The sequence below is a fragment of the Prunus mume genome, linkage group LG4 (assembly GCF_029339155.1).
Source record: "Prunus mume cultivar Tortuosa linkage group LG4, ASM2933915v1, whole genome shotgun sequence".
In the NCBI taxonomy this organism is placed as follows: domain Eukaryota; kingdom Viridiplantae; phylum Streptophyta; class Magnoliopsida; order Rosales; family Rosaceae; genus Prunus; species Prunus mume.
The window spans coordinates 13,385,067-13,410,417 of record NC_142701.1 but is presented as its reverse complement, the minus strand read 5'-3'; the positions used below and the strand labels follow the sequence as shown (position 1 = coordinate 13,410,417).

Genomic DNA, 25,351 nt, shown 5'->3' with positions numbered 1-25,351 from the left:
TTCAACTCTTGCTTCTTCTGCAGCTCCCTTGTCTTGTTTTCTGGGCAGCTATCAATACAAGTCCATCAATTCTGAGAGAGCTTCCTCTCTTTCTCTGGCATCACCGTCGGCATGCTGGAAAGCTAAACAAACACAAGCCGCTGGAAGTGTTGCTACTTTACAGCTGCCTCTTAAATCCTAAAACAAAGAAAAATCATGCTAGTCACAAGTGAGATTTTTACTAATTTCTGTTTCCTTCTAAATTCATTAACTTGATTGAAAACAATTGTTTTTTTGTACTTCAAGAAAAGTTATATACTTCCTAGAATGAGTATGCAAACTTAAAATGCTGTGTCTGATACGTTCTCTTTCATTTCCAGTTATAAGCACCTTGCTCTTCACAAAGAGGAGGAAGGCAATGCAGCTTTTCCCAGAACGGGTGATCAAAATCTGGAGCCTGTGGGAGCTTCGTGTTGCAGTACTAATCAGCCTCGGCTTTCAAAGCATCCTAATCCTGATTGGGAACTGGAGAAAGCATTCAACCAATGACTACCTCAGAATTGTTTTGTGGCTCGCTTACTTGTTGGCTGAGTCAACTGCAACATTTTCACTCGGCGTACTCTCCAACAGCCAAGAAGACTCTCAAGGTGATTCTGCAAACCCAGACTATATAATAACAGCATTTTGGGCACCCTTTCTTCTCTTGCATCTTGGTGGCCCAGATATTATTGCTGCTTATTCCTCAGAAGACAATGAGTTGTGGCTGAGGCACTTGCTTAGGCTAGGTTCCCAGTTACTTGTAGCTTCCAATATCTTATTCAGAGCATGGTCTAGTGAAGCCTTGAATTTTTTGGCATTACCAATGTTCATAGTTGGGATTATAAAGTCTGGGGAGAGGACTTGGGTTTTAAGATCTGCAAGCAGTGAGCAATTTAGAGATTCTATGCTCCAACCTCCTGACCCCGGTCCGAATTATGATAGATACATGGAAGACTACAGCTCAAGGAGAGATGAGGGCTTCAGGGTAGAACTTGGAACATTCAGCGCATCCAAAGCTGCCACAGGTAGCGATCAATCACGCGAACCTGCAGCTGATGATGACAGTAGCCAAAATGATCCAATAAACAAAGCTTACACTTTCTTTGAAAGTTTAAAGAAGCTCTGTGCTGATCTCATCCTCAACTTCCATGATGTAGATAACAGCCAAAACTTCTTCCAAGCCACAACCTGTGAGGAAGCTTTTGACGTTATTGAGATTGAGCTAGGTTTCATATATGATGTGTTTTATACTAAAGCAGTCCTCGTTTATTCTGGCCTTGGTGGCATTCTCCGTTGTTTTACTTTTTCTTTAACAGTTTTAGTATTCCTAATTTTCCTTTTCATCGAGAAGCAAGCATACAGGGAAATGGATGTGATTATCACATTTATTATGTTGGCAGGAGCTATCATCCTAGAAATTTATGCTCTAATCATACTGCTTTCCTCAGACTGGACAAAGCTGTGGCTGAACAAGAACAAGCACACAAATACGGTGGCTTGTGTGGTGGGTTTCTTGCATAAAACTGTTTCATACCTCCCATTGGTTAACAACAAGAGCTGGTCTAACTCCTTGGGACAATACGAGCTCATAAAATTTTGTCTTAAGACTAAGCCAGCTAAGTGCATTCTTTTCAAGAAGGACTGTTATATAAATACGTTTTTAGAGAAGCATCGGTACAAAGACTACAGCGATGAATCCCTAGATTTCGTGAAGAAGTTGATATTCGGGCAGCTCCAAGAGAAATCAAAAACTGCCAAGAGTTTCAAGGATCGGAAAGAATTATGCGCTGGAAGGGGTGACAAGGTGCTCGACAAAAAAGGTCTAAAGATACTTGGCTGGACCATTAATGATGCTGAATTTGACCAGAGCATCCTTCTTTGGCATATTGCTACAGATCTATGCTACTATTCTGATCTCAATGAAGAAATGAACCCTGCTACGAACCTAAATTGTCGAGCAAGTATGCGATTGTCGAACTACATGTTGTACCTTTTAGTCATTTGCCCCTTCATGTTGCCAAATGGGATTGGAGAGATAAGGTATAGAGACACATGTTCTGAGGCTGAGGATTTTTTCACAGAAAGAAAATTGAAATCAGATGGCAAGGAAGCTCGCATAGAGCTCATGGAAGTGTGCACTGACCTCCATCCAGCTAAAGTGAAAGGTGACAGAAGCAAGTCAGTGCTATTTGATGCATGCAGGCTTGCAAAAGATTTGCAAGCAAAGGAAAATTGGGATAATAAGAAGAAGTGGGAGCTGATAAGTCATGTGTGGGTGGAAATGCTATCGTATGCGGCTAATCAGTGTCGATGGAGAGATCATACTCAGCAACTCCGGAGGGGAGGAGAGCTGCTCACTCATGTCTGGCTTCTTATGGCACATCTTGGTCTAACTGAACAGTACCAAATTTCTGTGGGCCATAAAAGGCCAAAATTGATTGTGCAGTAAACAAGTTTGCTTGCAGACAAGTTCCAAATTAGTAGGCCACAATTTTCTGTGAGACTAAATCTTGTTTGGTAGATTGGAATTTAGCTTGTAATCTTCATCATATATATTCTGTTATAATATATGTCAAAGCTAAACCAAACTCGGAGTGATGCTGCATGGTTATCTTTTCAGAAAAAATAAAAATAAAGGACTCAAAATTCAGTAAATAATAGGAGAAAAGCTTGGTTGCAATAATGCTATGCCACGTGAACAACAAAATAATTACTCGACAATCGACAATGTTCAAGTTTTGGGTAAGATGAGATGATCATATTCAAACTTTAAGTCAACTGATAGTATCACACACACTAGTAGAGCCAAAAGCTGTCATGGACTCTTGTTGCTCTAATTGTAATTTCTTTTTCCTTGGTCCTTACCCCCTACTATATTCTAGAAGACTGGACAAATGTTATCCCTGCTTGAATATCAGACAACCTACCAAGTCAACGAGGTCATTGTAATTTATATAAAAGCTAAACATTGATTGATAAAAACAAATGGAAGTTGATATTATATTAGAAATTTTTTTTCTGGTTTGTAATTTCAACGTTCTGAATATTTTCCAGAATCCTTGTTTCATGGTGATCAGGACAACAGCTTTGTAGATCTCTAGACAACTAAGACCTAGCTTAAAAGATTATTGAGCATAACGAGACTCAAACTTCCATAAAAATGAGTTTACACATATGGGTCTTCGATTAGGGATTGAATTATGCCAATTGCAGCCAAGGTTAAAATTCACACATCACAAACCTTAAGCCTCGATTAAACTTTTAAAGTTTCCTTTTCTTCTAGGAGAGGAGTATTATTTTTTTTATTTTTGGATGAATAATTGCTCCAAATCACTATACTAATTAGTAAATATTTATAGTGTTGCAATACGTGAAAATTAGGTGAACAATGAGCGAGGAATGTATAAGATGCTATAAAAATAAGGTCACTTGAATACATATCCGAGATTCAATTTCTCACCTGAATAAGTAGCATTTTTCTGTTCTTAGCATGAATGGCAGTTGCAACACACGCCGCCGGAAAATTGGCTACTATATACTTGTTTCTATAGCATCTTGGTACATTAATCTGACATATAATTAACCAAATTTCACAAGTTCATCTCTAAGGAAAGTGAATTAAGTACGACTTAGCATTAAAAAAAAAATGACAGTGTTCACATCTAAAAACATAATTATAGTTTATCTTACTAATTTCGTCTACATTACTCTGGATCTTGTGTTCAACCAAAAAGCTATAAATAAATAAAAAATTGATCTAATGCTGATTATAAAAACTGCTGTATCATTTAATCCCAAGTTAACAGCTTTGTAGATCTCTAGACAATTTTAGACTTTCTAACCCAAAAGGACAAATTAGTAGTGGATGCTTGCTTAGGAAAATGTAGCTTTCTTTTTTTATGTAAGATTCAATTTGCTTGATTTACGCTCAAGACTCAAGAAGAATCATTTGTTAACTAGCAAATAAATCAAAGACCCTTGTCAACTAAAAAGCCAAGATGCATGCATGTTATAGAATACTGGTTTCCCCTCTCTAGAAGTTAAAAAATGAAAAAGAAAAAACTTTTACTTTTTACTTATAGACTAAATAATACTAATGTTGCATCATTCATTTTATAGTAAAAGCCTTATCGAAGGTCATGAGATGAGGCCCTATATTTTAACTGTTGAATCAAATTAACCAATTTGATCTAACATCTAATCAATTTGATCCGGCAGTTAAAAGATAGAGTATCATCTAAAAGCATCGGATAAAACCCTCATTATAGGATTCCTGTACTAATGTCCAAGCTAACTATATGACCTTGCCAAGTTTCAAGTTGCCACACACAACTTGGTCCTCATTGTGTGCAATTTGGGCTTGGGTTATGCCTTGGACACGACAGGCAAATGGTTTTGTAAAGAGGGTAGCTACTAGGCCGCCAATTAATGGATTTATAAAAAATTTACACTCGATCTTTCAGGTATTGTGCTGCTGGAAAGTGGTTGGAGGTTTAAGTCTCTCATGCTTCTTACTGGAAATGATAATTTTCCAGCAACTCAATAAGCTTGAGGCCAGATTATGTTAGGAATTGCCTTACAACTAATTCTGGAAATCCCCTAATATATACAATTGAAAAATGTCAAATAACCACGAACTCGTTTTCCAAAACAAAAAATTAAAAAAACCTAACTATCAAATTTCAGATACTAAATTATTATAATTAGAAAAATACTACTTGTCACTCAAGCATATAATTAATCCTCAAACTCTACTTTCTTTCGTAATATAAGATATATAATCAATATGTCATCAAAATAAATAAGTAAATAAATGAATATTGGGCCTAAATGAAAAGTGAAAATAAACCCGTATGTCAAAGCCACTTCAAACTTTCCAAACACATCTTCTTGCGAGAATGACTACAAACTCTAGAGAGAGTAGGGATCATCATTTGGCCTTACTATAGAATTTCCCCCATTGGTGAGAATAGGGATCATCATTTGATCACCGGGCCGCAAGCCAAAGTAGGTAAATCGAGGTCCGATGGGCCAAAGTGCGGCCCGTCCTGATGGTTACGCCAGCTCAGTCCATCCCACTTTAAGGTTGGGTAGGACTTGGGCTTAGGATTTGAAACCCTTAGCTTGCCCGCCTATGCCCTTATTTTTAAAAAAATTTAATTGAAGCACTATCTAACCTCATTTTATACTTAATCAAAATAATGTAATATGTATGATAAACTAACAAACTTCTTATTTTGTTTACACATGTTATAAATTAAGTTAATTTTTTCAATGTTGTCTAAAATTTTGTAACAAACAAAAATATATACATTATCTTTTAGTGCCCCTTTTTTTGTCAAGTTCAAATTTAATGGTTCAATAAAGAATTTGAAAGCTTATTTTGATTTTATTAATTCTAATGTCACAAATTGCTTTAATTTCCATGATGTTAATTCTAGTTTGGGATAGAAGTAACACATTTTCATAAGATTCATTTTTAGGTATAATAGTTTTAAATATATTGGCTATTGGTCTAGGTTTAGTAAAAGAGTTTGGCTATTATATTTTTATTTTCTTAAGTTATGTAGTAATCTATACTAATGTTTAAGAGAAGACTCTTTATCCATCACTTTTGACCACCCAAAAAAAAAAGTGTAACAAAATGATTTAATGCCCAACCTGTTTAGACCTCGGTGGCCCAAAAATAAAAAAACCCATAAAGCCCGACCCAAACCCAAAAGTTTAGTCGGGCCGACGAACCCTAAGTGAGAAAACTATCAAGGCTTCGGAATACCCATAAGACAATGGCGTAACCCTTGGGCCAAATCTTTTGATTTTCTTTTGGTTGAGCCTTAAATAATTTCGAAATTTAGAGAAAATGAAGGCCAATTTAGTGATCTTGGGCTTCAGAAGAATAAGGGCTCTAAGGCAATAATTTAGCTCGACCACCATGGTATATCAAATTGTCAAATTTGAATCAAACTCTTCTACAATTTCCTATTTGGTAAGATAGAAACTCCTGCGATCTTTTTTTAACAATGAAAAAACTACAAAAAGTCTTATTTTTGTCGTCCAAGTTTTGTAGTATAACTTTTCAAATGGTAGCCATCAAATGTTGACGTGAGCCTTCCTAATTAATCAAGGAGATTTATTTTTAATCTCTAACAAAATAGGCGTCATTTCACAATTTTCATAGTGCCTGTTTGTGCAAATAATCTCGCGGGAGAATATTCGCTTTGTGATTCTTCAACCTTTGATCTTCCTTCTCTCTCTTCCTCGATTCCTGTAAAAAAGATAGAAGTAAATAGACCACACCTGGAGGGTGTTGGCCAAAGGTCCTCTGATGTCTAAGTTAGTTTGATTGAATTTAGGTGAAACAATAGCTAAAAAATGATACGGAGATTTCTTTAGGGTGAGAAGATTTCTTTAGGGTGAGAACTGGGTGGTCAGAGCCGTGTATGTAATATATAGAGAGAGAGAAATGTGTGGCCAGCGGCGGTGGTGGCGTCGCCGGTGGCTAGGGAGAGAGAGATGGAGAGTTTTCTCGGGTTTTTCAAGTAGATTTAGATATACCTTAAATAATGAATGAAGCCATCTATTTATAAGAGCCTCGGAGGCTAGAGTTTCGTAAAGAATAAAACTCTTATTAGAAAGGAGTTTATTCTTTCTCCAAATTATAGAGATTGAGTCCATTAGGGATTTGATTGGGATCCAAATCTCCTAATTTGATGATGATTATATCTTCTTATTAGGATAATATCTAAATTAATGACATTATCTTATTAATTAAAGTTAATATCCTATAATTAAGATATTATCCCTATTAATTAATTAGCCAAATAAATTGGTTTAATTAATTAATTTAAGGGATATTCTTCTTTTCCACGTGATGTGCTATGATTGGAGACGAAAATATTTACTCTCACAGTGCCATTTACAAAAGAGTGATGTTAAACAAATCCTAAAATTAACTGAGTACACCTTATGATCTAAGTACACCATAATATTTTAATTAAAATGTAAAATTAACTAAATACACCCTATTTAACTACCGAAAATACCCTTGATACACCCTAATACAATATATCACACAACACCCTAGTTCCAATCCTAAATCAAGTTTCTCTTTTTACATGAATTCGTTCCTCTTTTCAGATTTTGGGTTTGCATCAAATCTTTAATTTCATGAGCTACAATGGAAGTAGATTTGCTAACTCCTTAAATTCAAAGCTTCATCATCTTACTTCTCTTTTCAACGTGTTTTAGTGCCCATGCACACAAGAAACAAACTAAGTTATAAGGAAATCAAAGTGTGCATAATTTTAATTTCCAATAAGACAATAAAATAAGATTTTATTTGTTTATTTTTATCTATGTTGCTATTTGCCTTTCTTGGAGATCTGTGCATTGAAGTTTCTCTTTCATAATTCTCCTATTTCTCAGCTGTGCATACTCTCCCATAACCCATTACAAGTTTGCCTTCACTTTAACTCACGGGACAAACCATTAGGTTCAATATTCATGGCTCTGTTATCCTTTTTCAAATCAATGATTTTCATCAAGATTGGTAGGCAAATAAGCGGGGTCAAACTCAAAGGACTCTTTCAGAACACCATCTCATTCATCATCAGTCATCTTAAACGACAGAATTCAATGAGAAGATCTATATAGCTCATTGGGTGGTACTTGAAACAAGATCCTTGTACTAAAACAAGCTGACAAATCCTTTTAATGGAACCAAGCAATACGAAAACTTCTCTAAGTTTGATTAGGGCTGAATATGGTGTACTTATTAAACTTGTATTTGTTTCACAATTCAATATATCATTTTTGGTCATTTTATATTATGGTAAATTAGTAATTCAATAAATAGTTTGGTAGTATGGTGTACTCAGTTAATTTTAGGCTTCGTTTAGCAGCACTCTTTACAAAATTATGTCATTTGCAAAATTCGACATACATACACTACAACATTTTACAATTTAACGAAGAGAATTTCATCGTGCAAAGTATATTTTAGTCGCACAAATTTCAGCGTGATGAAACTTCGTCGGGCAAAGATCGTGAAGAAAGACTTTGCTCGACCAAGTTTTTAATTGGTTGCGCAAGTCTTGCTCGACGAAAAGTATTGGTTGCTCAAAGTCTAAAAAATTTATTAAAAAAAAAATTCCTCGTCCCATTTTTGGTACCACCCAAATTTTTAGAGTTTTGCACGACGAATACTAACGTCACGCAAATATTTGTGTGACGAATATTTTTGTGTTTTAAAATTTTTTAATTAAAATAAATTAATTTAATAGTTTGTGCGACGAAATATTTTGTTGCGCAAGGTTTTTGACCTTTTGTTTTATTATTTCTTTAATATTAATTTAATTATATTAATTTTTTTTCAAAATTTTACTTTTTAAATTTAATTTAATTGTATGATTTTTTTAATTAATTATTTTAATTTTAATTTTACGCCAGCTCTTATTTTAGTTGTATTGTTCACACATCTAGTTTTATTGTTTAATACATCTAGGTCTTTGTGACTAGATCAAACTTTAATTTCGTAATATATAATATCATCCACATGCATTCAATAGCTGCCAATAGCTGCAATACTTTGACCAAAAATAAAATAAAATTAATATCACACAACTTGCCCCAATAGCTTCCATCGACTCTTATGATTTTACCTACTTAATTAACATACACAAATATTATATTTTCTGATCTATATACAAGAAAAATATTTTACTTTCTGAATCATGTGTTCCAATTAATCATAGTAATTAGTATATATTTTTTAGGCTGCCAAAGATCTGATTTATATTAAGTAGTGTGTGGATCCTTGGTTGTTAGAAAAATCTTCTGACAAAAGTAAAAATAAAAAATAAAAAAGAGAGTATGACTTTGTAAATTTATTGTATGAAAAAACTCAGTTCAGGCGAATAAATGAAGAAATTTGCTTGGAAAAAAAAAAAGAATAAATGAAGAAATTTGTGAATTCGAAAGCGCAGGTTGCATTGCATTGCATGCAGACATGTTAGAGTAATGGGCTTCAAAAGAATAAGGGCCCATTTAGTCATATTGGGCTTCAAAAGAATAATAATGACTTTGAATAATACCGACCATGACATCTCAAATTATTAAATTTGAATCACTCTCTCAAATTATCAAATTTGAATCAAACTCTCCCAAAGTGAGTCATTCTATAGTGAGCACCTTATATACGGCCTTTAAGTAAGGTTCTATACCTTAATTGTTGAATCATTATACTAACCAATTTAATCCAACGACTAACTAATTTGATCTAAAGATTAAGAGATATGGCATCTCATCTACGACCCTAAGGGCCATATATAAGGCCCTCATTATAGAATTCTTGCTCTCAAAGCATACTTTCCTTTCCTATTTGTTAAGGCTCAAAATGTTTAAAATACAGAGGCAAATAAGTCTCGTATGCATTTCTATTTTCTATAAATCATAATTTTACATATATGCAAACATAATTTATCAAAGACACAAAAAGAAAAATATTTACACACATATCAAAACTATGATTAGCAGGAAAATTGGAGTCCTACTTCCAGAAAGGAGACAAGTAATTTCCTTTTAAAATTTGAAGTCTTTGTTCAGTTCACATGCGACAATACCTAACGGGTCTATCAGGCCAAGCCATTCAATGATTTTGCATATATGAGGGAGGAACGTTATGTTGAGAACTTAAAAATGGGTGTACTGAGGGGTTCAATTCAGCAGTCAAATGATAACATTTTCATTGATGAGAAGATGAGCAAGTTTTTTTTTACCTTTGCTAGAAATTAGTAAATTACTAACGGAGGGCAAGGGAGGCCGTCGTTTCTGAGAGAACTCCGAGCAGAGAAGCAGGCAGGTGAGAAACCCAAAAAGAAACGCACTTTCCCCTTGCAGGATTTGAATGCTTAAATTTTATTTTTAACTAGTTGCCCATGCGTTCCAGGTTCAGAAAATTCCCACACAGCTAACTTGGTTGCTACAAATTATAGCCACAGAGGGGTTTATAGAGCAACTCTGGGAATTATGTTAAGTGATGCTGACAGAGAACAATGCAAGTAACTTCTACTAGAAAGGTTAGAAATTCACAAGAACATAACTGAGTTTTATTTGAATTCAAATTCTGATATAATAATATTCTTCAGATGAAATGAAACAATCCTTGAACACTAGCATTATTTTACATCCATAATTTTCAATGATCTCATATCATAAAACACAGCATGTCAATAAACAAGTAGAAAAACAAATCCCAAAACCTCCTGAAGATAGAATCTCATCACAACCCCAATTTATCCGTGGTATTTTGATCCAATGCTTTGTTGCTACCTGTAGTGACAATAAATATTACTTTGTCAGTAAACTAGAACATGCTTCATGTAAGAAAACAAGCCAACTGTACTGTACCCAATATTTATATACAAACATGCATCCCTAACTAAAACCTTATTTGCAATAGAGTCATTTTTTAGGATACCACTAGATATCTGTCAACAGGACTTAACTTAACTATCCCATTTTATAGGAGTCATAAGTTATCTGTCAAAATCAACAACACTCATAGCTGAAGGTTAGAGCCATACCCCTCCCATGATCATTGGAAAACCCTCTCAGAGGCACTGATACATCTCCACACAAATGTCAAAACTCATTTGTCATAAGATGATGCAGAAATTCACTTGTGTAGATCTTAGTTAAAAACCATCGCATGTAGAGATACTTGTGTCCAAATATTAACCATGCATATCCTATCAAACTTCTGCTAGATGCAGTTCTCATATTAGCTATACTACCATTTTTTAAGTTTAATACATGGCAAACATGTGACGTTATTTCATTGAAATGCTTCAGAAACCAAGCAGCTAGCGTATGTATCAATGCTATAAAACACACAGCATATAGACATGGCTTCCAACGGATATACACAAAAATAAAGTAGGCAGTTTAAAATCATATTCCTGATTTGTTTATGCATGGAAATGCAGAAGCAACATAATTTTTTGTATATAAATAATAATAAAAAAGACATACCATGAGTTCATGAGTGGAAGCTTATGATTTATTCCTCTGACTCCCAATTGATTGGAATGATTTTTGGGGGGTGGTTAATGCCAACCCAAACTTGCCTCATTGTTTCTGTGATTGTTGTAACAAATACTTCTGGCATATTTGTTAGCTTCAATTCAGTGAGGGTTTTTAAGTGTCCCAACCCACTTGGGGCATTCAATTTTTTGCAAGATCTAATTTCCAACTCCCTGAGATTTTGCATTGCCTTTCCTTCAACATCCCAATCTTCTAGTTCTAGCATCCACAACTTTAAAACTAAAAGCTTTTCAAACCCCCAGTTGGAGCAAACCATCTTGTTACCGGTATAAGACTTGGAATGGAAACAAAGTGATTTAAGGTTTTGGAGCTTCTCTAACTTCGGCATTGGATCTTCTTGAAGACAAGAGGCTGACAAAGTAAGATCAGTGAGGTTCTTAGGTAATTCAGGTATGATGGAGGGAACTAGCTTTCCAAACAAATTTAGGCTAGAGAGATTCTCAAGTGCTGACAAAGATTCCAACGCTAGAGCATGAGGTTCACCCAATTCATCAATTGATCTCAATCTTAGAGATTGAAGGTGCTTCAGCTTTAGAATCCCGTCTGCTAACGCCTTTTGATCTTCCTTCTCTAACTGGAATGCCAATCCTAATTTTCTGAGACTGGTAAACTTGTCCAACCCATCCTTCAAAGGACTATCCTTATCCACAAATACACCCCACAGTGTCTGAAGTTTCTTCAAGGAACTGCGACGTCCTTGTTGACGCATTAGTTTACTTCGGTAATTCTGGCTTAAGTATAGGTGTCGAAGTTCCTGTAGTTTCCATATGGAATGGGGGAGAGTGCGGACATATGTATGCTTCACATCCAAGGTTTGTAGGTTCAGCAAATTACCAATGGAAGTAGGGATTGATTCAAGGTAAGTCCACCTCAAGCCTAGATACCTCAACTTGCTTAATTTCTCAATGGTTTTGGGCAATTCAGGTCTGAATACACGTTCAAGATCAAGAACCTGTAGAAGCTGGAAGAAACCACCTGCAATGCCCTTTCGTAGAAAGTTGCCTATTTCTTCTCCAGGCTTATATCCTTCTCCAGAATCAAAGGAGAGAATAGAGATGAGTTTTTTGTATGAGTCTGGAAAATCTGAGCTGTCACTATGAATAAGACAAAAACTTGGATCATAAGAGTTTAAGTGATCAGCAAGTCGCCTCTGATCTAACATCATAGATTTGGACCTGATCGGTTCTTGTAAATCTTTGTGCAAGCAACATGTCTTGACTCTCCCATTCACCTTTCTTTCAACTACTTGAACAATGTCCCGATCAATTAACTCTGATAAATACGTGTTTGCCACATCTTCATATTCTGTCGCCTTATCCCTTACGTGTGCCACATCTTCATAAGGTTCTGTCGTCTTATCCCTTACGTCTACCAAACCTTCTGCAATCCACATAGCAATTAATCTCCTCGTAGGAATTTTGAAATCCCTTGGGAAGACTTTGAAGCAAGAAAGACAATGGGATAGATGAGGAGGTAACTTATCCGCACACCCTATGGTGTAGGTATGAATCGATGCTGTATCATTCTGGTTGATGTATTGGATCACCCTTTTCAACTCTTGAGCAGTATTCTCATCTTTCCCTAACATTAGACATATGATGGCTAATGGTGAACCCTTATATTTACTCAAAATTTCTTTTGCTAGCATTTTCCATTTTGGAGGGAAGTGCACCGCCTGGTTGAACAACTGCCAGCTCTCTTCTCTGGTTAGTGGTCGAAGCTGGTGGGGAGGGTTGTCGCTGTCGACTTGTGAAGCCAACTTGTGGTTGCGTGTAGTGAGCAGAATTCTGCTCCCACTTGATTTAGTTACTGGAAATGCTGCTTTCAGAGTATTCCACTCTACCATTGTGGATATGTTGTCAATAACTAAAAGGCACCGCTCAGCTTTTAAGATATTATGTGCCTCGTCGATCCTGCTGGATGCATTCTGATTGATCTCTTGGCGCCCTTCTGGTTTAAGAGACCTCAAGACCTGCTTTGCTACACCTTCCAAAATCAGCTGTTCTTTGTTATTAGAGTCGCCGTGAGGTAGAGAAACCCATGCACGGCAGGGAAAATGGTCCACAACAACTCCATGGTTATAAATTTTCTTTGCCAGTGTTGTCTTACCTATTCCCTCAACCCCCACAACTGAAATAACAGAGTGATGTTCATTGTTGGTTGTCAGCTGTGACACCACTGCCAACATGTCTTCTTCCAAACCAACCACTGAGCTTGACTCTTCGGTCAATTCAATGGTGTATGCTTTTATGCATCTTAGAAAAATATCAATTGTACGATTGATTTGGTCAATTTCATGAAAAAGCTTCATCCCATCTCTTGTTTTCGAAGTGTCTGAATCCTTCACGAATTTTTTCACAGATTTTTCTGCCCTTAGAACAATTTTCTTCATTTGCTCCAACCCAGCTTTTCTGGAATTATATCTGCTTCTAATTTTTCCAGCATCATCTAGAAGTTTAGGCATCTTTTCCAATTTATTGCATAGCCATTTGACATGAAAATATACCTCAAACACCGATGACTCCAGGTGCTGTCGCAAACTGTCTAGTACAGGTGAAACAAATTCGCCAGCAGTGGTGCGGTAGGAGGGTTGATAGACAAACTTTGATGAATCTCTGCTTATAAATCTGAAGCCATATCTATCTTTTTTTTCTAAAAGGTCTGAGAACCCAACTTCAATGCACCTTATGTTCTGTTTGAGATTCCTCCATGCCTTCCAACTGCCAGCAACTGATAACAACGGAGGCCTCTGTGAGAAGTTTTCAATGGCAGGATGTGCTTCATTAATGATCTCTTCCAGTTCTTCCACCCACGCCTTTTCAGTTTCGCTCTCAAACTGAAGTCCTTCTATATCCTTCAGAAAAGGGTGCAGCAGAAGCAACTGCAGATTTATTGCCTTTATTTTCTCTCCAGTATCACGCATTAAGACTGGGTCTTGAATTATCAGCCTTTTTATTTTCTGTGATGTAGAGAAAGTCAAATCAGCTGGTGAGGCAGCTCCTCCTTTGGAATTTAGTACCCATCTATGCTCTTGTTCTTCAACAGATCTGTCCCGAAGGCTTCTAATGTCAGACCTCAATCTCTCTAGTGATTCGCATATGTTAATCCCACACACCTTCTTCTCAATGATGTTTTTTATCTCCTCTTTAACCCGGTTAGTTTCACTGGAAAGCTCTCCCATCTGGCTGAGATTCTTCCTGATTGTAGCAAAACTTATTATGTGGGAGTCCCTTCTGTGTTTCTCAAAGGTTTCGACCAAATATTTTGCTCTTCGAACAATGGATTTGGCTTGCTCAACCCATGCCAACTCGGTTTTATCCAGCCCTTCTATAGTTGCTCCAACAGAGTAGTGGTCAGATTCCCAGATTTGACAGGCTCTGGTGTTTATCTCTTCTGTTAACTCCATTACTTTTGCTGCATCCTCTGAAATAGCATGCAGTAACCTCGATTCTCTTCTGATCCGCTTGATATCTTCCTCCAAGTAGAGAAATGGCTCATAGTTGATGTAGAAGTAGATAGAAAGTATTAGTGGGACAAGAATGACGGGGAAGAGCACATGATACAGTGATATTTGAAACAAATAACGGCAAAGAAGAAATACAGCAAATAGGACATGAAACTGAGTGCTGTGAAGAATGGAATCAATAATCAATGCTGAGGGCTTGGTTGCTCCTTCCCTCTGGTATGCCAAACCGAGCATAAACACAAACATCGAGAAATATTGATGATCATCAGAAGCTGGATTTTCAGTTCCGCTGTGATCCTTCGTAATCATCTGCGGCTGAGCAGCAGGTATCTTCATATCTTTCCACTCCATCGTCCGTGTGGATTCGAATAGCTGAGCACCAACTGTTGCTGCATTGTTCCATACAATGGTGGTTTCCATGTTTAGCTGTCTTGGCAGCCTTGGTTTTTTTGTTTAAATCTTGGCAGCTTTGGTTCAAAGAAACCAAATTGCCCAATTTGCAGTGTGCTGAAACATGTTTAGCTGTTTTTACTTTAATTAAAATTGATTTGTATAACGTTAAATATCACTCAATTACAATACTCTGTGGTTGGAAAATATATAGTCATTTTTTAACATTTTTCAATGAAGTTGTAGCTTCTATTACGCCAAAACAGTCTTTCAAAAATAATTGATTGCAGTTGCAGAGAAGAGTCTTTGAATAATTCAGGAACTTGGTGATGCCATTGCCCGCTTGCCGCGGTGTGCCATGTTTCGTTTAATCAGTCAATTTTATTTATTAATTAATTCAGCATTATTGTTAATTTATACAATGATTTGTCAGATTATCATGGAACGTGGTTTTGATATTATGTTAACAAGTTCAAACACTGACTTCTAATATTAATCATTGTTTTGCTCTGAATTCAAACTCAAATTATTTGGTGAGAAGTCTCTCTCAATTTAACAAATGAACTGGAATGATGAATTGAACAAACTTATGGGAAAAACAAAAAGAAAGACTTAGAGGTCAATGAGCTCCCAAATGTCTTACGGGAATAAAATATATATATATATATTCTCTAGGTAAGAAGTTATTTTTTTTTCTTTTAGACTAGAAAACGTTAAGTCTCAACTCTAAATAATAATTCTAAAGGCTAAAATAATCAATAAATAGAATTAAGTTGAAGTAAATTGAGAAAAAGTGAGGTTTTCTCAACACGTCCTAAACGTCTTGCAAAATTAGTCGAATTGGTATATATATCCCACATTACTCCGCCACAACCTCCACTGCACCACCTTAATTACCGTGCTCTCAAACTTCATCCAAATGCACCGTAACATATTTGAATTTCTGTATTTATTTGTTTTAGGTGCTGATTTTCACAATTCCATGTGTACATTTCTTATCCTATTCTTATGCTTTGATAATTGAATAGAAACATTGAGGTGATAGCATGAATGTAATGGGAAAGAGTGTGAAAATGTACAATACGAGTGTGAAAATTGCCAATTAAAAAAAAAAATTACAATATGATGGCCCTGGACCTACAAACACCTAAAACATCCTCAGCCAAAAGAATTAAAATAGAGATGGGAGGGGAAGACGAAGATTCTCTAGAACATGATCACACTTCTGCCCCAATCAAACATGTTGCTTCAGAGATAAGACCACCGTCAACATTTCACCAAATTCGATTTCTTGGTGAACAAGAAATCACCAAATTGGTAATTTCATACTGGTATTATTTAAAAAAATAAAAAACTACACCATACTAAGAATTTGATAGTAAACGCATAAATGAATCTACCATATGATGGAGATTACAACTCTCATTAAAAGAGAAATCAGAACACTTCAAACCAATTTTCTGGATATACAATAAATAACCAAATTGATACTTTCCTATATTTAATTGTTCTTCACTTAAAGAACATTATTACTTCTTCTTTTTTTTTCAGAATAAGAAACTGAATTACACTAGAAATTTTAGGAATAGACAAACATAAATGTGATCATAAAAACTTGTATGTGTGCTGGTTTACTCCACAGTCAATTTTGTCCTGACATGGCCCTCTGAAATTTGGAGCTTTTCAGTCAAACCAAAATGTGCCATAAGAAGCCAGACATGAGTGAGCAGCTCTCCTCCTCGCCTGAGCTGCTGAGCATGATCACTCCATCGGCACTGGTTAGCGGCGTAACATAGCATTTCCACCCACACATCACTCATCAACTCCCACTTCTTCTCCCCGTTTTCCTCATCTCCCAGCGCTTGCAAAGCTTTAGCAAGCCTGCATGCATCAAATAGAACCGACTTGCTTCTGTCTCCTTTCACTTCAGATGGAAGAATTTTTGTGCTCACTTTGAGTAGCATTTTGCAAGCATTTTTCTCATTCGCTATGGATTTTCTTTCTGTGAAAAATTCCTCAGTCTCAGCACATGTGTCTCTAAACCTTATCTGTCCAATCCCGTCCGGCAGCATGAAGGGGCACATGAGTAAAAGATACAACATGTAGTTTGACAACAGCCTACTGGTTTCACAACTGGGGCTGCTCTTAGGGTTCGGCTCCGAATGATAACAAATATCAGTTGCAATATGCCAGAGAATGATGCTTTGGTCAAACTCTTTAATGGTCCATCTAAGTTCCTCTTGACAATTTGCTTTTTCAAACACCTCGTCAACCCTCAGAGCACACAATTGTTTGCAATCCTCCAAGTTAGCAGAAGCTCTGTCTTGGAGCTGCTTATATATCAAATCCTTCAACTCTTTGCAATCAACCTTCAAGTCTTTGTATCGATGCTTCTCTAACACCTGATTTATGTACAAGTCCTTGTGGATTAAAATACACTTTGCTGGCCTAGCTTTAAGACAAAAAGTTATGAGGTTGCACTGTGCCACAGTATTAGACCACCTCTCGTTTTTAATCAATGGGATTGATGAAATGGCTTTGTCCAAGTAATCCACCACTCCCACCATTATGCTTTTATGCTTGCTCGGCCGTAGCTTGCTCAGCCATAGTTTTGTCCAGTCTGAGGAAAGTATTATGGCAACTGCATAGATTTCTAATACGATAGCTCCTAGCAACAACACATATGTGATAGCTACATCCACTCCCATGTATGCTTGCTTCTCTACAAACAAGAAGGCGACCAATACAGCAACTGTGAAGGAAAGACTAACACAACGAAGTATGCCTCCAAGCCATGAATAAACCAGGACTGCTTTAGTGAAAAACAAATCATACATGAATCCTAGCTCGATCTCGATGACTTCGAAAACTTCCTCATAGCTTGTATTTTGGAAGAAGGATTGGCTGTTTACGATATCATGAAAGCTGAGGATGAGATCAGCACATAACAGCTGGAAAGTTTTGAAGAAATTGTAGGATGTTAAGATTGTAGGTTGGGTAGTGCCATTAACTTGAGTAATAGGGGAAGCCTCTGCACTTGTGGATGCTTCAATGAAATGTGTTGGTACAACCCTGAACCCTTCAGCTTTCTTTGATATGTATTCTTCCATGTATCTGGCATAATTGGGACCAGGGTCAGGATTTTTGAGCATAGACTCTCTAAATAGCTCACTGCTTGAAGCCCTCAGAACCCAAGTCCTCTCCCCAAATTTTATAATCCCAACAATGAACATTGGAATTGCTAGAAAATTCAACACTTTGCTGGACCATGCTCTGAAGCAGACATAGAAAGCTACAAGCACCTGGGCAACTAGCCCAAGTAAGTGCCTTAGCCACAACTCATTGTCTTCTAAAGAGTAAGCAGTGATGGTATCTGGGCCACCAAGATGCAAGAGAAGAAATGGTGCCCAAAATGCTGTTATTATATAGTTTGGGTGCACAGAATCACCTTGAGAGTCTTCTTGGTTGTTGGAGAGTATGCCAAGTGAGATTGTTGCCACGGCGTCGGCGGATAAGTAAGAGAGCCATAGAACAATTCTGAGGAAGTTACTGGTTGAATGTTTTCTCCAGTTTCCAATCAGAATGAGGATGGTTTGCAAGGTGAGGCTGATTAGAACCGTAGCCCGAAGCTCCCACACGTTCCAGAGGTGCCTCACATTTTCTGGGAAAAGTTGCATTGTCTTCCGCTGCTTTGTGAAGATCAAACTGCTGATAACTTGGAATGAAAATTTTGAAAACATCAGACTTTATTAAACAGAGCATTTTAAGGTTGCATGATCATAGAGAACGAATGATATAGTAAGCTCACCTGTGGCAAACATGATTTCTCTCTTTTCAAGGATTTGAAAGGCGGTAGAAAAATAGAAAGGCTTGTGCTCTTTGGTTTTTAAGCATGGCCATGGTGATGGCTTCAGAGAGAGGAAGCCATGGACTTGGAATGCTAGGAGGATAAAAGAACAAAGGGATGATACATTTAAATATGGTAGGACCTCACCAAATCAAGTCATTCGGCACAACCACCCAACCAAGTTAAACACATCTTACTTCCTTAAAGTTTGCATTTGCGTCAATTTTTTGTATGACTTTTTAAGTTGTAATGTTTGTATGACGTAGCAAATGCTGACGTTACATTTTTATCTAAGTCTTTGTTCAATCATTGTGTTTCAGTTTACATACATTTTTTCAAAAGCTACTTGATCGAAACAAAAGACTGAAATTATGAATGACTGAGATATTATTGTAGACGAAGAAAAAACCAATAATGCAGGAAGGTATTCCTTGTCTGAATTCTGAACATGCCATAAAATGCAAACTTTCAAATATTTTATAAGACTAGATGGTGAATGACAGTGACTTTGCACAGCATGCCACCGAAAATAGCGTTCGAACTTAAGACACATTCCAACTTTTACCTATTAAGAAAGCCGCATAAGAATTGTCATTTCTAGGCTTACCTCATATTATCTGTCTATCTATATTAATAAACTTCAGAAGTCTTTTATATCATGCTGCATGCATAATGATTTGGATTAAAGTAAACTATACGATCTATAATACTAAACTATGACTTGCCATAAAAAATCACAGAGTAAACGACTCAAAATTCAATAATATGTGTGAACTTAGAACTTAACATATGTGTGAACTAAGAACTTAACACTAATTAAGTTTCCATTATTTCTAAATCAAAGCTGTCACTTACGATGAATAAAAGTCAACTTAATCATGATACAAACAAAAGCATAAAATAATCTCGTACAAATTACAATACATATTTTTAAATGACAAATAGTCATAATTTTTTTTCTTCATATATATAATAGTTACATGTGTTTTTCATGTCAAAATCGAGTTACTTGAATTTTACACCAACCGGTCCATTTATTATTCTTGTTAGCGGGTCGTGTGCTAATTGTAATCTCGTCGTAAGAAATGATCAATCTAAACTAGCTAACTTCGTGTTGGATTTGAATCGTGTTAAAAGTTACTACATTGACCAAAAACACACAAAACAAATTCACAAAATGGATATCATTCACTTGCTCAAGCTTTGGTCATTAGACAAAGAAAAAGAAATGTTATGGTATGGTGCCTAAATGTGTCTTGAGCTTGGTCAAATACCTCGTGTATCAGAGATGTTTTTCTTCTTCTTCTTCTTCTTCTTCTTCTTCTTGTGTTTTTCTTTTTTTTGGTAAATATTAGAGATGTTTTCCAATTGAGAGAAAATAAAGGCCCGATACTTCAGCTACCATAACATGTTAAGTACATAACACTCTCCGGCTTATGGGGTGTATTTCAAATTAATTCCGAAGAACTAAAACATTTGAAATTTACACCCTACCTGACATTAACTTGAACTTCTTTTATTTTTATCAATCTATGCATTTATAGGATCCCTTACAATGATACAAATCCACAATTGATCACAACTTAAATGCATCCTTGGCTAAGCTATAGGGCTTAGAAGAAATCTGATCATTTGTCGGAGTACATTTGCAAATAAATTTTAGATAAAACTGTCTACTAAGAATGATTGCAACAGTTTATATGCTCCAACCTTACAAGAAGACAATAAACAGAACACGGCAGCAGCAGATATACAACAAAAGATTGACAAATCGAAAATCGATACGCTAATGTGCAGGACAAACTTTACCACATCTGTATGGGCAGTTTACAACATATAATCTGTCTTGGCTGGCAGGCGTTGGAAGAAGTTAACCAGGGCTGATGGTACTGGCATCTTGCTCCTGTATTTGGGGTGCCTCATGTAGTAAAACCCGGCAACAAGAACCACAACCTGGAAAGGTGTCACATAAAACACAACAGCAGCCACAAGACAGAATATAGCAAACATAGCATTGGCATGAGAATCGGGCCATCTGAGAATTTCCTGAATCCGCTCCAATTCAGTAGCAACATCACCCATCATATTTTGAAACCTTCCGGCAATACTCCTCAAACGATCATACCTCATCCGGACTATATCATCTGGAAGATCTAATGTTGATGTTGGGAGTGTGTGAAGTTCTTCGTCAAGCTCATCGGGGAGCACAGAATCTGCTTGTGAGAGCTTTGTGTCCATGTGAGCAGGGTATCTTGGTCGGTACTGGAAATTCCAAATCCCTGTAACAAACATGTAGAGGAAAACAGTTGGCAAGATCAGCTGTGGAGAGCTTATGATCATCACAAACAGGACATGCACTAGAGCTGTCGTAAGGGGATTTTTCCACATGCGTACTTCTCCAAACCATTGTGCAACACCAACCAACCCAGAGAAAACTGACATAAGCCTGAAAACGTTTGCCTTGCTGCGCCTCACGCTCCAAACATCAGACTCTTCTGCATTAGAGGAAGTGTATTGAACTACTTCCTTCTCAAGACCAAGACTATCTGCCACCATCAACACAGCTTGGTCATACAACATGTCTTGCTGCATGCCAGTCAAAAGGGGTTGGGAGTATAGAAACATCATGTTTACCAGTGATGTGCATGAAAATCTAACTGCAAGGTGCAATTCACCCGTCTTCTTGACACCCGAAGGACGAAGTGATATCAATGGATAAGAGAAAGTGTAGACACGGCCAGACTCAAGGGTGGAGATTCGAATCCGGACCTTGCCAAATTTCTCATCTTTGTTTCCATTTGCATGGTTACCAACCCGACTGTTATCGAAAACCCCCACCGTGAGAACTGTGTGAAGATCGTATACATCCCAAGTGTGTTGCTCATTGAATTTTGGGCTTAGGCTGTCAGTTATGGTTCGAGTACGAACCCATTTGTGCCCATACTTTGCTACACAATATGTGTCTGATGTATCCTTCCCCTCCCTTGTTTTCACTGGGAGTAGCTCTGAAGCATTTAGAACTCCGAGTTCTATGACCCCTATACATGGCTTCCAGATTTGTGTAGCTGCCGGTTGAAGGTCGCTGCTGTAGTTAGTTGGCTCATCAAGCGCATGGTACCCTCCTTCAAGACAAACATGGAGATGTATTCTACTGGATAACTTTTCATCTTTGTCTTTGCTCTGCTGCTTCCCCTTCATAGAATCTGACATTATTGAGGTTTCAAGGGTAAACCACTGGCTAGAGATACTTTGATCATCAGTAGGCTTCTCAATAGAGTTTAATGCTATGGCTACCTTTCCTAAGGTCTCGTCTTTGTCTGGACTTACACGGTCTTCAACTGAAACCATCAGATGTTGATCATCGCCAAAGGGTTGAACAGCAACAAACATCAGGTCCTCATTCCACACTGGGTTCAGAATTGGAGATTGTGCTGTTTCTGTCTCTTCTTTTCTTGGTTGCGAAAATATCTTTGTCTTCAAACACTGATTACCAATCATCACTTGTGCATATGCCTCAGGGACACGAGACTTGTCAGATGCAACCAAGTCGTGTGCCTCAATCACTTTTACCCGTATGTACCATAATCTTGGCGAATGGTAAACTTTTGCTCGGATATGCGCATCAGCATCTGAAGAAACATGAGGAGGAAGGCTGGCATCAGAATGCCAGGCATATGGAAAAGCCACATCTGCTTGGGTGCCATGCCACACAGCCAGCTTCAGTTCCCCTTTCTTCTTGATCTCCACATCCTTTTCTTCTATCTGATACCATTTTGGAGCCCCTGGCTTATCAGGTGGAACTCGTGTAGTAAATTCCTTGAGATCAAAATGCAAAGACCCAAAAAATTGATCATCATCTTTGACCACAACATCCAATGCAGATGGCTCCAGATTGTTGTCCTTTGCAAAGGCAAATACCTCATTCCATTCAGGGTTCTGTTTTCTCTCAACACGTTTTGTAATTGCATTGCAATTCCCAACTTTTATTTCAAGATAAGTTTTAAGGCTCCCTGCCACATCCTCCGAATTTAAAGCAAAGTCAAGCCGGGCCTTCACAATTAATACAAACAGGTAATGCATTGTTTCAACAAGGTCATAGGTGCTGACATCCCCAGGTACTAATCGACCTTGAACAATTTGCCCCCTTCCCAGGTAAGGATTTGTCTCCTTCAGCAAATAATCCGAAGATGATGACAAGTCATCATCTTTAGAAGACTCTGGTTTAGACTCCGGTTCAGGCTGTGGTTGTTGAGACTCAATCTCATCATGCATCCCAGAGTTCATTGGAAGGTCATGGCCATCTCCATCAATAACAAAAACTTTCAGACCAAGCTCTCCTTTCACACGTGAGTTAAACAAAATGCCTTTTTTTCGCAGAGGGTGGTGCTGCAAAGAGTATGGGACAGATAAAGATCTCACAGGAAGACAAACCTTGCCAAGGAAAGATTTGGAGCTGTCTTCTTTAAAGTGGTAAACATGAGCTTCAAGAGTGAGGTTAGGTAGGCGTTTTGGATCAGAGATGTTGAAGTAGAAGCTTTGATCCCAAACAGGATTGGCATCTCTTTCTTTTGTGACGGTTTGGAATGTCTGATTATCAAAGTGGAGCTCCACAAATGCACTGGCTGCGCCCCGCCCATCTTTGGGCACAATAAGGTCATGAGCACTCACAACCAACACCCCTAACTTGAGGTTGCTCATGTCATGGGACCTTGAGAAGAATGATGAAGAAATCCTGGCTAAGGAAAAATAGCTAGCGGCTTAGGCATGGGCAGAGCTGACCCTGCTCAGCCTTTTTCTTTCTAAGAGAGGGGATTCAAACGTAGAAGCTACAACTTCTAACATTGCGAAGAGAAATGTCATTAAAATAATAGTTATCAACTAGTTCTTAGTCTAGTAATATTTCTTTTCCAGGATTGGAAGAGCTACAAATTCGACTCGCCCTCCCTCCCCTCCTCATTGATCAAAAGAAAAGGAAAAAGAAAAAAAAACGAATAGTTAGTTAGTTGGTCTTTTAATAATATATAGAATTCCTTGATAACGTGCATGGTTAAATGATGTAGTGCAACTAAGCCCCAAAAGAAGAAAAATGATGGAGATTTAAGGGAAGTAAACGATCTAATACTAAACTATGACTTGGAATTAAATTTATCAAGTAAATGTTTCCAAATAAAAATACGGCATCTCAGAGTTGAAGTTCACACATCTGACTGAGACTAGATCAAACTTCAATTTTGTAATATGATATCCTACACCTTTATGTCTCCAACTCCATATAATATAACAGCAATCAGCCACTTATGATATCAGCACCCGATTTCTAAGTTACTCAGCAAAGCATACTCAGCCATGATCCATTCTCATTGACCCAAAAAAACCAAGAAAACTCACCACTCAAAAATAATAGTTCACACATCTAAGACTGGATTAAACTTTAAAGTCAACTTAGTTTTAATAACATACTGCTTCACCCAATAGTTGGCATCAATTCTTATGAAGGAATTTCGATACACCTACTCGATGATTACGATACAAATTTACAACACAAATGTTTTCTTTTAAGTAGCGAGTGAGAGGGGGATTCGAATTGGAGACATCTTCCGATGTTTTCTTTTAAGAGCAAATGGTAAATGGAACATTATATTCATCACCATATTTCTAGTGACTTTTGAATGTTTTGAACACAATCCAATTAATCATAAGATTACTAGGACAAACAACTTTCATCAACAATGTGGTTAAGAAATGCAAAACATATAGCATCCCTCATCAACAAAAGAACAAAATATGCTTATTTAGAAATTTAAATTTAAAATAAATAAATAAAACCCTAGGGGGCCGCACTGAATATATGGCCCAATCTCTTTGGGCTTCCACTCCCAAGTCACTCAAAAAAACAAATAAAATCAACAAATGGCCCAACTTTTGTTCTTACTTTCCCCCGTCACCCTCTTTCCGGAGGGTGCTAATATTGAGATTACAAGCACTAATTTACATAAATTATCTTCAAAAATAAATAAATAATTAATTAATTACCCAGTCCCCAACTAAACAATGCTTTCTGGTAATTATCAAGCCATGCAATGCAATGCAATCTCTTAATTACAAGTCGAAATGCATAATTAAACAAGGAATTACACTAAAACATTATAAATTCTGTGCAGTAGCAGGTAATCTGTTGAAGCAAAAGGAGAAGAAAGAAGAGCACTAACTAGTTTAACACGCATCCACTGCTGCCTGTGATTCAAAAGACTGCCGCGGTCGGCTTCAACTTTTTGTTTGGGCCTCCCACCGAGTTTCTCAGGTTCTCTCTCTCCAACTTGTGGTTTTCCTTCTCTTTATATATTATTTTTCAAGAGTTAATTTTGTTTTGCCCTCGGAGTTTTGAATATATTTTTAGGTGTAGTGAGTAAATTCAATAATCCCTTTGTTTTTAACAAATAAAATAAAATTTGCACCACGAGCCAACAGGTCTAGCCAGTGAAAAATTTACAGATTAGTGGTTGTTCATAGCACCATCATAGTGTATC

General features: G+C 37.1%; 4 protein-coding genes across 4 annotated transcripts; 1 reads left to right on the top strand and 3 right to left on the bottom strand.

The window, feature by feature from the left end:
- The first annotated feature begins 389 nt into the window (after positions 1 to 389).
- Positions 390 to 2,629, top strand: LOC103327776 (uncharacterized). Its single transcript, XM_008230143.2, has one exon. It carries the CDS (start codon positions 398 to 400, stop codon positions 2,465 to 2,467), a length of 2,070 nt encoding a protein of 689 aa, XP_008228365.2. The 5' UTR covers positions 390 to 397; the 3' UTR covers positions 2,468 to 2,629.
- A 7,338-nt stretch (positions 2,630 to 9,967) lies between these two features.
- Positions 9,968 to 15,007, bottom strand: LOC103327778 (putative disease resistance protein At1g59620). The gene has a single exon (XM_089050459.1). It carries the CDS (start codon positions 15,005 to 15,007, stop codon positions 11,078 to 11,080), a length of 3,930 nt encoding a protein of 1,309 aa, XP_088906585.1. The 3' UTR covers positions 9,968 to 11,077.
- Positions 15,008 to 16,606: 1,599 nt separating this feature from the next.
- LOC103327780 (uncharacterized) lies at positions 16,607 to 18,971 on the bottom strand. The gene has a single exon (XM_008230147.3). The coding sequence runs from the start codon at positions 18,715 to 18,717 to the stop codon at positions 16,609 to 16,611; it is 2,109 nt and encodes a 702-aa protein (XP_008228369.2). The 5' UTR covers positions 18,718 to 18,971; the 3' UTR covers positions 16,607 to 16,608.
- A 1,448-nt stretch (positions 18,972 to 20,419) lies between these two features.
- On the bottom strand, positions 20,420 to 25,111 carry LOC103327781 (FT-interacting protein 3-like). Its single transcript, XM_008230148.3, has one exon. It carries the CDS (start codon positions 23,520 to 23,522, stop codon positions 20,652 to 20,654), a length of 2,871 nt encoding a protein of 956 aa, XP_008228370.1. The 5' UTR covers positions 23,523 to 25,111; the 3' UTR covers positions 20,420 to 20,651.
- Positions 25,112 to 25,351: the final 240 nt, after the last annotated feature.